The sequence below is a fragment of the Trematomus bernacchii genome, unplaced genomic scaffold, assembly GCF_902827165.1.
Source record: "Trematomus bernacchii unplaced genomic scaffold, fTreBer1.1, whole genome shotgun sequence".
NCBI lineage: Eukaryota > Metazoa > Chordata > Actinopteri > Perciformes > Nototheniidae > Trematomus > Trematomus bernacchii.
This window is the reverse complement of record NW_022987746.1, coordinates 732090-745134: the sequence shown is the minus strand read 5'-3', so window position 1 is coordinate 745134 and position 13045 is coordinate 732090. Positions and strand designations below refer to the sequence as shown.

General features: G+C 43.9%; 1 protein-coding gene across 2 annotated transcripts; it reads right to left on the bottom strand.

The window, feature by feature from the left end:
- Positions 1-8579: 8579 nt before the first annotated feature.
- LOC117496435 (zinc finger BED domain-containing protein 1-like) lies at positions 8580-11370 on the bottom strand. Of its 2 annotated transcripts, none has more exons than XM_034148103.1 (3): positions 10359-11370; positions 9437-10036; positions 8580-9267 (listed from the first exon to the last, which is right to left on the bottom strand). In XM_034148103.1, exons 2-3 carry the CDS (start codon positions 9875-9877, stop codon positions 8860-8862), a joined length of 849 nt encoding a protein of 282 aa, XP_034003994.1. In that variant the 5' UTR covers positions 9878-10036; positions 10359-11370; the 3' UTR covers positions 8580-8859. Both variants share the same exon structure in this region; 1 of them encodes a protein (XP_034003994.1).
- Positions 11371-13045: the final 1675 nt, after the last annotated feature.

Below are 13045 nucleotides of genomic sequence, written 5' to 3'. Positions count from 1 at the left end.
TGAGTGCCGGAACTAAGTACAGGAAAGTACTTGGTGTGAACGCGGCTATTGAGTTCTTTGTAACCAAATATCTCTCAGAGGGGCGTGGGGAGGGGCTCCTTATTTTCGTAACAGACAGAGAATCAGCACTTTGGAAACAGGGCTGAAACAGAGGGGGATTATGGGATGCTGCAATGATCTGTTTGGTGTTTCAGCCAATCAGAGACAGGCTCTGTATATATCTGAGACCTGTGATATACTGTTGAAAAAAGGTATAATAGGGGACCTTTAATTAGTTGTTTTTTTGCATTGTGCGGAAATGTGCAAACATCTTTTTTTCTTTTTGGTTGAAGTGAATATGATGATGAATGTCCTCTATGATGTTCCCATGCAGGTTATAATTTGAGCCCTCAGGCGATGAGCATCATCATGAACCGCTACAGCGTGCAGGGCAGAATCGGGTTCGACGACTTCATGAGCTGCTGCATCAAACTCCGCGCGCTGACCGGTGAGTCTGAGGCAGATGGCTTTTAAATAAAATACCAAACATTACTGATCCCCAGCAGGCAGTGTGAGCGTCCACCAATCAGTGGGTCTGCGGTTCTGGAGCCTAAATAATACATTAATTGTATGTAGTCTCTCTACTTTAAAGAGTCCTCTCCTGCTGATGTTCAGGTGTACATCAGTATGTAGTGTCTCTACTTTAAAGAGTACTCTCCTGCTGATGTTCAGGTGTATATCAGTATGTAGTGTCTCTACTTTAAAGAGTACTCTCCTGCTGATGTTCAGGTGTATATCAGTATGTGGTGTCTCTACTTTAAAGAGTTCTCTCCTGCTGATGTTCAGGTGTATATCAGTATGTAGTGTCTCTACTTTAAAGAGTCCTCTCCTGCTGATGTTCAGGTGTATATCAGTATGTAGTGTCTCTACTTTAAAGAGTCCTCTCCTGCTGATGTTCAGGTGTATATCAGTATGTGGTGTCCTCTACTTTAAAGAGTTCTCTCCTGCTGATGTTCAGGTGTATATCAGTATGTAGTGTCTCTACTTTAAAGAGTCCTCTCCTGCTGATGTTCAGGTGTATATCAGTATGTAGTGTCTCTACTTTAAAGAGTCCTCTCCTGCTGATGTTCAGGTGTATATCAGTATGTAGTGTCTCTACTTTAAAGAGTCCTCTCCTGCTGATGTTCAGGTGTATATCAGTATGTAGTGTCTCTACTTTAAAGAGTACTCTCCTGCTGATGTTCAGGTGTATATCAGTATGTAGTGTCTCTACTTTAAAGAGTCCTGTCCTGCTGATGTTCAGGTGTATATCAGTATGTAGTGTCTCTACTTTAAAGAGTCCTCTCCTGTTGATTTGCAGGTGTATATCAGTATGTAGTGTCTCTACTTTAAAGAGTCCTCTCCTGCTGATGTTCAGGTGTATATCAGTATGTAGTGTCTCTACTTTAAAGAGTCCTCTCCTGTTGATTTTCAGGTGTATAATTATTGAAGTAAGGCGCCGTGCTGGTGGCTGCCTGTTGCATGCAGCTCCCGGTGTTTTATTGTTCTTTGTCTTTTTGTTTACTTTATTCTCTTAGTTGTACTTTTTTCTTTGGATATTTATTTTGTTTTGCAGCGAACTATGGCCACGTTTTACTTCGAACGTTTTCTGGTCATTCTTCTGCTACTTTTTTCACTTTTTGTGTCGGAGAGCCATGCTCAGAGGAGTGATGGCATTGTTTACACGCGTGAGCAGCTGATTGCGCTGTGCCGACCCGTGCTGCTGCCCGGAGCCAGGCATGACATCCCGGAGGAGCTTCGGAGGCTCAAGCGTGGCTGCAGAGCTGGGGCCAAGCTGAGGATGAAGAAGAAGATGAGGTACAAACCCTGTGTACCGGCCATCATAATGGGGAACGTGAGGTCTTTGGGGAATAAGATGGACGAGCTCCGCGTGCTGACGAAGACGCAGTGGGAATACCGTGAGTGTAGCATCATGTGTTTTACCGAGACTTGGTTGCACTCGCTCATCCCGGATAATAACACGGCTCTCCCCGGCTTCACGAGTGTTCGGGCGGACAGGGACGTTATTCTGAGCGGTAAAAAGAAAGGAGGAGGGATTGCACTGTATGTGAACGAACGATGGTGTAATCCTGGACATGTTACTGTGAAGGAGCGTTTCTGTAGCCCGGACATTGAACTGCTAGCTGTGGGATTACGTCCATTTTATCTACCTAGAGAACTTTATTCTGTCATCGTAGTTGCTGTCTATATTCCACCGAACGCGGACGCGGAGGTGGCTGGTGACGTCATTCACTCTTCTGTGGCCAAACTCCAAACTCTTCACCCAAATGCATTCATAACAATAACTGGGGATTTTAACCGTGCAAAACTGGACAAATCTCTGCCTACATTCACTCAGTATGTGAAATGCCCCACCAGGGGAAATAATACTCTGGATCTTCTATATGCTAATACCAAGAATGCATATTGTGCCACTGCCCTCCCCCCCCTGGGCAGATCTGACCACAACCTCGTCTTTTTGGCTCCTAAATATGTCCCACTGGTGCAGAGGCAGCCTGTATCCACCAGGACTGTGAGGAAATGGACTCCAGGGGCTAATGAGGCTCTACAGGACTGCTTCGAGACCACTGACTGGGACGTGCTTTGTGTGCCACATGGAGAGGACATCAATAATATGACTGACTGCATCACAGAATACATCAACTTCTGTGAACAAACAATATTACCGGCTAAAACTGTCAACTGTTTCCCCAATAATAAACCCTGGATTACTAGTGACCTGAAAACTCTTTTAAATAAGAAAAAGGAAGCTTATAAGTCTGGGGACAAATCAATGCTGAAGAGTATCCAGCATCAACTGAGAGACAATTTGAGGAGGGGCAGAGATTCGTACAGGAAGAAGCTGGAGACTAAGCTCCAGCTGAACAATAGCAGGGATGTCTGGGCTGGGATGAAGGCTATCACTGGCTTCAAAGGGAGAGACAGACTGACTGTGGGCACCCTGGAGAGGGCCAACGAGCTGAACACCTTCTTCAATAGGTTTAGCTCTCCGCCCGCTGCTGTCTCCTCCACTTCCTCTTCTCACCTCACCTCCTCCTCTCAGCCTGGCGTCAACATCCCCCCTCTGCTCACCACCTACACTTCACACCTCTCCTCCACCACCCAGCCTGGCTTCTGCACCCCCCCTCTGCTCACATTGCCGCTGACCCCCCCCCCCCCCCCCCTCTGCTCATCTTGCCTCAGACCCCCCCCCCCTCTATCCCCCCTTCCATCAAGCCCCCCCCCCGCTTCACTGTGAGCACAGGACAGGTCCAGAGTCAGATGGAAAAACTCCACCAAGGCAAGGCTGCTGGCCCTGATGGTATCAGCCCCAGGGTCCTGAGGACCTGTGCACGCCAGCTGGCTCCTGTTCTCCAGTATATATTCAACCTGAGCCTGCACTTGGAGACCATCCCGGTGCTGTGGAAGACATCATGCGTTGTTCCGGTCCCTAAAAAGACAACTCCTTCTGGGCTCAATGACTATCGCCCTGTAGCACTCACATCTCATGTGATGAAGGTGCTTGAGAGACTGGTCTTGGCCCATCTCAGACCGCAGGTGAGATCATTCCTTGACCCTCTGCAATTTGCCTACCAGCCTCACCTGGGGGTGGACGATGCCATTATTTACCTGCTGCAGCGTGCTCACTCATACCTGAATGGATCGGGTTGCACTGTGAGAATCACCTTTTTTGATTTCTCCAGTGCATTCAACACGATCCAGCCTCGGCTACTGAGTGACAAGCTGCAGGCTATGAGGGTAAACTCGTCCACCATCTCCTGGATTACCAACTACCTCACGGACAGACCACAGTACGTCCGGCTGGGCAGTGTGCTGTCTGATGTGGTGGTTGGTAGTATTGGAGCCCCACAGGGGACTGTGCTGTCTCCTTTCCTGTTCACCTTATACACCTCTGACTTTCTATACAACTCAGAGTCATGCCACCTGCAGAAGTTTTCGGATGACTCTGCAGTGGTAGGGTGTATAAGGGATGGACGGGAGGAGGAGTACAGAGCGCTGGTGGGTGATTTTGTTGAGTGGACTGGAAGAAATCATCTGCTTTTGAATGTGGCCAAGACCAGAGAGATGGTCATTGATTTCAGGAGGAAGAGGACATCTCCTCCTCTGCCCCTGTGCATTCTGGGAGAGGATGTGGCAGTTGTGGAGGTCTACAAGTACCTGGGAGTGCACTTAGACAATGGGCTGAACTGGAGGATCAACACTGACGCTGTGTACAAGAAGGGGATGAGCCGACTCTATTTTCTGAGGAAGCTGAGATCCTTCAACGTATGCAGTAAGATGCTGGAGATCTTCTATCAGTCTGTTGTGGCTAGTGCACTCTTCTTTGCTGCGGTCTGCTGGGGGGGCAGCATCAGAGCCGGTGACACCAGCAGGATCAATAAACTGATCAGGAAAGCTGGGTCAGTCATCGGCATCAAGCTGGAACCCTTTGAAGCTGTGGTGGAGAGGAGGACACTGAACAGGCTGTTGTCCATCATGGATAACCCCACCCATCCTCTCCACCTGCAGCTGGACAGTCAACGGAGCTCCTTCTCCAACAGACTGCTGCAGCTCCTTCTCCAACAGACTGCTGCAGCTCCTTCTCCTACAGACTGCTGCAGCTCCTTCTCCTACAGACTGCTGCAGCTCCCCTGTCACAAGGACAGATACTGGAAAACATTCCTGCCCACTGCAATAACTCTGTACAACAAATCACCTCTGGCTGGAAGATAACTCTCTGCTCCATAGTTTCTCTAGAAATAAAACCACCTTGTACATTTTACTCACACATAATCTGTTTCATATTTAATACTCCATAATTCCATATATTTTGAATATATATATATTTGTATATTTGTATATATATATATATATATAATATCTGTATGTATATTTTCTATTTTGTATTTTGACATGTATATTTTATATTTTATTTTATATTTTATTTTATTTTATTTCTATTCTTGTATATTTTGTTTTATTGTAAAATGCCTTTTATGCTGCTGTAACAAAAACAATTTCCCAATTTGGGATCAATAAAGTACGATCTATCTATCTATCTATCTATCTATATCAGTATGTAGTGCCTCTACTTTAAAGAGTCCTCTCCTGCTGATGTTCAGGTGTATATCAGTATGTAGTGTCTCTACTTTAAAGAGTCCTCTCCTGCTGATGTTCAGGTGTATATCAGTATGTAGTGTCTCTACTTTAAAGAGTCCTCTCCTGCTGATGTTCAGGTGTATATCAGTATGTAGTGTCTCTACTTTAAAGAGTCCTCTCCTGCTGATGTTCAGGTGTATATCAGTATGTAGTGTCTCTACTTTAAAGAGTCCTCTCCTGCTGATGTTCAGGTGTATATCAGTATGTAGTGTCTCTACTTTAAAGAGTCCTCTCCTGCTGATGTTCAGGTGTATATCAGTATGTAGTGTCTCTACTTTAAAGAGTCCTCTCCTGCTGATGTTCAGGTGTATATCAGTATGTAGCAGTGACGTGCGGTGAGGTTCATGGCTGGTGAGGCACTGACTCTTTCAGAGTCAGATTTACAAATATTATAGCCTATTTTGACCTTAATCAAAATATTCTGTTATTTTCAAAAGCTTTTTTAGTCTGATGCTATGATTAATTTTAAACAGACCGATCAACAAAAGGATACCCAAAATCTAAATATTGGATTGTTCTTTCTAAGTAAGATCCCATTTTCATTACAGTTGTGGTCTTACCTTGACTTGAAGATGTATAGCTAACGAGGCTAGCTATACATACTAGCGCAAAAACAATGTATTCATGACCGTTACAATGAATGACCGAACGTAGCAGACTACGCGTATACGATTGCAATTATAAACACGTTATTGCTAGCCTAATATGAACCACTAGCTTTTGTTCATAGTAGTTTTATTACTCTACATTATAGTTGCCGTTCCTCTGAGCTAGCGTTCATATCGTGTTAGCTACCAAGGTAAACAAAGCTAGGTTAGCATATTAGCTGGCAAGCTGTTCATTAGATGGATTAGATAGATCCACACTCCGACCACAACTACTACTAACGAATCTAAAACAACTAAGTTTCTCTAATATTTTGTGATTTGCATTTGATTTCGTCCAGCCAGATCCTGCCGGACAATACATGACGGGACTACCACACCGATGCATCGTCCTAAAAAGCCCCGGCTGCAATAGGCAAGATGCCGACAACGGGGAGTAATTGATGATATACCGTGTAAATATGTATATTTACGTTCATTTTGTACATTTCTAAAAATAAAGTTTGATGGAAATACTTAGTAGGCCTATCCTTTCTTCCCTGAATTATTTGCTCCTATAACGTATCATTCATATATAGCAAACCATGATTTGATTTCTCATCAAACAGTAGTAGTTTATAACAGGTAAAAATAACTTACTCTTTGTTATGACCGGCTCGTAGGCCACAACCGAAAGACAAGGAGACATACACGAGTTTACAAAACCACGGCACATTTATTGTGGTAAATGCAGAGATAGGTGGTCGAGGGGAGAGGATCGCAGAGTTCGTCCTTCTGCAGCCGCTTTGGAGAGAGACTGGGGCCGCCGTGTGACTCCGGGCAGCTGGGCTTAATAGCACCTCGGCTCCGGCCAGGTGTCCGTGATCGCGCTGATTAGCCTCTTCAGCTCCACCCCATCGTAAGACAAAGGCCCTGGGGCCGTCACACTCTTCTATAACAACAGTTGTAGGTACAGTTCGGTTAGTTAGCGTATAAAATATACGGCTGTACCGACGCCATTATAAGACTGATGTTCCGCTGAGAGCGCTGTTAGACATGGGCGGAGCCTCTCTGGTGGTTGACTAATCAGAACAGAGTGGCCGAGCTGACCAATCGGAGCACACTAGGCTCACAGGGAGGGGGGGGCAAGAGCTCCAACGAGTCGTTTAGTGGAGAAAGTGAATACTGCTGAATACACATGCTTGACAGAGATGCTGTATGCGAAACCAATGTGAGTTTGGAAAATTGCACAGTATAAATCTATTTTAGTATACCTCAACAATGTAATTATGATCAGTGGAAATGGCCATGACATGGGCCCTTTAACATTTGTATTAACAATATTAACCTGCAAAGAAATATGTAACCGTCAAATAAATGTAAATTAGCAAAGAGTACAATATTTGCTCCCAAGTTTTAGTGGAATATAAATATATGGTAGCATAAAATGAAAATACTCAAGTGAAGTACAAGTACTTCTTAATAGTACTTAAGTCAATGTACTTTGTAACTTTTCCAACACTGATCTGTGTACTTTATGAACTCATATATTGGATAATAAGGTCCACAGTTTGAAAAGTTTGTGATGAATAGATATTACTTACTTAATATGAACTATATTTTCAGTTAACCTGTTAGATTGGTTATTTTGTGTTTTTTTGTAAATATTGATTGTTCTTGCATTTTAATGTGGGTTTTTTGTATACCTGGGAAAGAGTATTTAGATCTTTCTGTGTGTACAAACATATTTTGAGATTGACAATAAAGTTGACTTTGCCTTTGACTTGATGTACATTTTAATGAACCATTTAGTTTTCTCTGTACTCTGTTTCATTTATACTTTTAAAGGTAGGGTAGGTAAGAATGGAGAAACCAGCTCGAGTGCGCTAGAATTTGAAAGTACACATCCGGAAAAAGTCTGCAGCCTCATCCCAATACCCCTCCTCGGCTGCGTTTCACTTCGGTTAAATGGATTCCTTGCGTCCCTCACTTGCGTCGTTTCCCTGCGACTAGTCCCTCCCACCAGGGAAGCATGGAGAGACGCAATAGCCGCGTTCACACCGGAGTACTTTTCACCGTACTTTTCGCGTTTAGTTCCGTTAGTATCCCTTATGTCGCGTTCACACCAAAAAGAGTACTTAATCTCGGGAACTTTTACCCCCATTTTTAGTTCCCGCTGAGAGATCGTACTTTCCTGTGGGAAAAAAGTGCCCCAGTTCTGATTGGCTGGGCGAATTGCAAACCACGCCCCGTACAACTGTGAAAATGTTGTGTAGAGCCGCCATTGTTTTTCCTCGCTACAAAAACCCAGCGCACAGACGGAGAGTAGTTTGTTTTTGAAAGCAGTTATGGCAAGCATCAAGAAATCATCGGAGCGGTGGAGTGATGAGGAGGTGTCGGCGCTTCTGGAGATCTACGCCGAGGACGCGACCCAGGGAATGCTACTGAAGCCAGTTCAGTAGCTTTCACTCGACCTGGGAATCGTGCACAGCCCCACGGCATACCGGCTAAAAATAAATAAACTCAGGCAGGACTACAAACGGCGGATTCAGTGGCCAACGATGACGACCACGATGAAGGTAAAATCAACTACATGCACTGGGGTTTTAATCTGCACAATAATGGTCTCAGATGTACTTTTATTTGCTCAGTAGATCAAGCTAGCCATGCTAGGCTGAAATGGCTAACACCGGCCCCGAGCTAGCTACATCTAGCTAGCTAGATATTCTCGGCCGCTATGAAAACGTTTTGACTTGTGAATAACTGTGCAGTAGGGCTGTGCGATTATGGCAAAAATCATAATCACGATTATTTGGGTCAATAATTGATATCACGATTATTTTGACGATTATTCATTGACCATTTATTAAACTTTAAAACAAATAATATTTTACCAATAAACAAGGTCAACACATAATGGAGCGCACTTCCAAAACCATACTAAACATATATTAATATGATAAATAAAAATAAATTAGACAAAAATAAATTAAATCAAATATGTTGCAGTGCACTGTCACAACCTACTGACAACTCCTTAACATATAGCCAACATGGCCACCATGGCAAATGCTGGTAGGGCTGCTCATGTCATCTCTTAAAGATTTTTTGCAAGAAAAACCAGCCTGTTTACATGGTCTGGTTTCAGAGACGAGCGCAGGCAGGTGACAATATTGCCACCTGTACTGAAGACCCTCTCTGAAGAGGAACTTGTGGCTGGGATGCACAGATACTTCCTTGCCAGAATGGAGAGCCGTGGGTAGAACTTCCGGGATTCCCTCCACCACTTTAGTGGGTCCTCCTCAGCATCCAGTGGCCCTGCCTGGAGGTAGGACTGTAGCTCAAGAGCTATGGCCTTGTCCTTTTCCAGAGCAGGTTCTGCAGCTTGGTCTACGGTGGCCTTGAAGAAGCTCCCCAGTCCCTTCTTGTTCTTCTTTGGTGCAGCTGCAGCAGCATCCTCCGTGTCATCTGCAGGCACCGCTGCCGTCTCAAGAGGGGCGTTCTCCTTGGAGTATTATAAAGAAAATAAGAATGACATGTTTAATCAGACTAAATGGTTATGGGTATTAACATTTATACCTAGAATTACATTATAACACTTTGACAACACATTCATTCACTTAATTGTATTTACTGTCAAATCTGACATTTTTATTTTTTATTATTATTATTACCATGAGTGTCATCACCCTCCTCATCTCAGTTGTCAGGCTGGCTTCAATGGATCCTCGATTGTCCTCACTGACATATTTGAGCTTGAATCTCGGGTCCAGGGCAGAGGCCATGTCAAGCAGCTCTTGTGTCGCTGCGTCATCATATTTATCATTGAGATAGTCTAGTATCTTCTTGTTTATGCTTTTTGTGAGGTCTGTGTCATCCTCCTGCACTGCCAGCAATGAGTTGTTGAAGAGGTGCAGGGTTGGTTTAAAAAAAGACACACTTACATACTTCTCTCCAGAAAGTGCGTCTGTGAATTCCACCAGAGGGCTAAGCGACTTATTGATTGCCTCCAGTACATCAACGTCCTGCCACGTGAGGGAGAGATGTCTGGTTTTTCGGTCGCTGGAAAGGACCTGGGCAATGGCCTTCTGCTGCTCGAGGACCCTGTCGATCATGGCCTGCCTAGATCCCCATCTGGTTGGACATTCTGTCTTTAGGGAGTGTTCAGGCAGATGCAAGTTCCCTCTTCTTTTTCCAACTGTAGGAGAAGCTGCTGACCAGCTTCTTGCAAAGCCCCACTGCACGGCCGATCCTGGGATCCTTCATTGCATTCTCTAAGATTACAACAAATACATATTATTTAGTATCATGATGATAATCATGATCTTCATCAAAGCATAATTTGGTGTGTTGTGTGTGTGAGAGAGAGAGAGAGAGAGAGAGAGAGAGAGAGAGGGAAAGAGAGAGAGAAAAAAAAGAGAGAGATGACAGAGTAGCTCACACATAACATAATAATAATAATAATAATAATATGTAATTAATATTATCATATTAAGAGAGAGATCATCAATGTTAATGACTTACTATTGCTATTATTGTTGTTGCTGTTGTTAAAATGACATATTACATACAACAGGAGGAAGGAATCCTGCTCACCTATGGCCAAGTGGAGTCTATGCCCGAAACACTGGAGCCTCATCCATCCATTGACCTCAGCCGCCAGCTTTATATTTGCGGCATTGTCCGTAGTCATACAGACGAGTTTATCCTCTTTTAACCCCCAAGCAGCCATCGCTTCCCTCAGTCCATGGGCGATGTTTTGCCCCGTGTGGTCTTCAGGGAAAAATGCGGTTTGGAGACACTTTGTCTTCAAATTGAAATCGGCATCGATATAATGAACTGTGAGGCTCATGTATAGCTCCATGGTGCGGCTAGACCATAGGTCCGTTGTGGTGGCAAAGTAGTCAGCTGAAGCCACATCTCTCTCAACTTCCCCACGGCATTTGTCATATAGCGCAGGCAGCGCAGACCTGCTGAAATAATACCGAGACGGCATCTCGTAACGCTTGTCCAACGTGTTGACAAGTTGCTTAAAGCCCTGGTTGCTAACAGTGCTAACTGGGCACATATCTTTAGCGATGTGAAATGTAATGGCACCTGTAATATCTCTGTGTCTCTGCGAGCTCGTCGCGTAGGCCGTTGCTCTGTGCAATGCGTCCTGAATCGATGACTGTGATGATGTTGTGGATGAAGTCGAGCGGGCATCTTTTTGGTCTGCTTTTTGTTGTATTATTGCCCCGTCGTATTGCACTTTGTGGTTGTATTTCAGATGATTAAAGAGATTGGTTGTGTTAGCGTGTGGTGCCAACACAACCTGGTAACAAATCCTGCACTGTACTTTGTTTTGCTCCACGTCGGACTCCTGAAAGCCAAAGTACTTCCAAATAGTGGAAATAGTTTTACCCTTCTTTTTAACGAGTTGCTGCTCTTGTTCTGACATCTTCGCTCGCGCTGAACACTCACACATGTCACTCCCACGTGGCCGAGTGGGCTTTTAGGGAGGGGCGAAAGCGCACCCAGCAAAATAATCGTATTTTGTCAATTATGCTGTTTTCATAATCGTCGCAAGCCATAATCGTAATCGCGATTAAAATACGATTAATTGCACAGCCCTACTGTGCAGTGTTTCTGTTATTTGCTTCACTAACTCATGGCACTAATCGTCTGTTTCAGACGAGGATGGACAACTCTCGGGATTGGAAACAAGCGAGCTTTGCATTCTAGATCACAGCGCTTGGTCGTCCTCCTTACCAGCAACCAAACGCAAAGGTACACACACTGTAACTTGGTCTTGAAAGAACGTTACGCATGGAACTGATGTTCACAATCATGTTTATTTCCTTCTTGGTACAATTATGAAACAGCGTGAAAACGTATTCGCCTAGACCGGCATTTACAAATGTTCGCGCCTTTTTACTCTCTCACAAACATTGTAAACATCCGGGCTAGAGGTCACATGACTTCCGGTAAGAAAACTTGCCTCAACAACATTAAACAAAGTTCAAGCATACATGAAGCACTCTTCAAAAATACAAAACAATAAAGAAGGGCACTTTGAGCGGCAGCACACACACACACACACACACACACACACACACACACACACACACACACACACACACACACACACACACACACACACACACACACACACACACACACACACACACACACACACACACACACACACACACCACACACACACACACACACACACACACACACACACACACACTAGTATGTTGTAAAACTACATGGCGACTAAACAGATCTTGTATCTTGCTTATTTTCCCCTCATAGGAAAGCGGGCACGGGATGCGAATTTCTTTGACACCGCCCAGGCATTGGAGGACCGGCGTGCCGTGGTGAAAGAGTCGATGCACGGGGATCAGATGGTGCTGTTCACCAAGGCCCAGGAAACGGAGGACAAGATGCTCACCAGTTCATTTTATATTATTGTTATTACTGTTATTATATAGTCTTGATACAACTGACACTTTATTTTATATTGATAATGTTAACTTACATGTACAACTTCTATTTTATTTACATTAAAAATGTGAACTTCTATTTACTGTTAAACAGATCCTGTAGCTTGCTTATTTCTCCTGACACTTTATCTTTAGTGACCGTAGCATCCTATACATCACATGTAAGTGATTATTCTGATACCATCATGTTTCATCGGTTATAAACTGGCAAAGCTTTATTTGTCATTTATTTATCATCAATGTTGCAACCTTGTGGAGGAATGGCAGGGGCACATACACAAATATGATAATTTATATCATTTTAAATATTATTTGACCTAAAACTAAATGTTTTTATGATTGTCCTCTGAGGAGGACATGGGGATTTGCAAACTTTTAATTCCCCCCCCATTTTACACAACACAAAATGGAGTCCACTATGGGCCGAAACTAACATGTATGTTTCCATAGTGTTTATGGCAGACGGATGCAGTGGGTCTCAGGAAGATATATAATAAATAATAAAGGTGGGTTTGCTGCTGAGCATATTTACTGTGCATACAACACACCTGGCACAGTTTATTGTTATTATATTGCCACACTGTACACTATTGTAATGTTGCCTGTCTTGACTGGAAAATAAAAGAGAAACAAAAGCACTGTACAAAAGATCAGCTTTATTGTCAAAATGTTTACAATTTACACGCTGTTCAGATGCCTCATAAAGCTGGGTCGCCGGTAAGGCAGTCCATTCGTCCCTGTACTCATCATTACTTTCACAAAGGTTATGTAATATGCAACATGCTGCCACCT

What these genes read in the sequence shown, in the direction of transcription:
- LOC117496435 (XM_034148103.1), bottom strand. Translation starts at nt 9,877, where the DNA reads ATGATCGACAGGGTCCTCGAGCAGCAGAAGGCCATTGCCCAGGTCCTT. An exon ending in GGAGGGTGATGACACTCATG is followed by an intron (nt 9,268 to 9,436) that starts GTAATAATAATA and finishes TAATACTCCAAG; the next exon opens with GAGAACGCCCCTCTTGAGAC.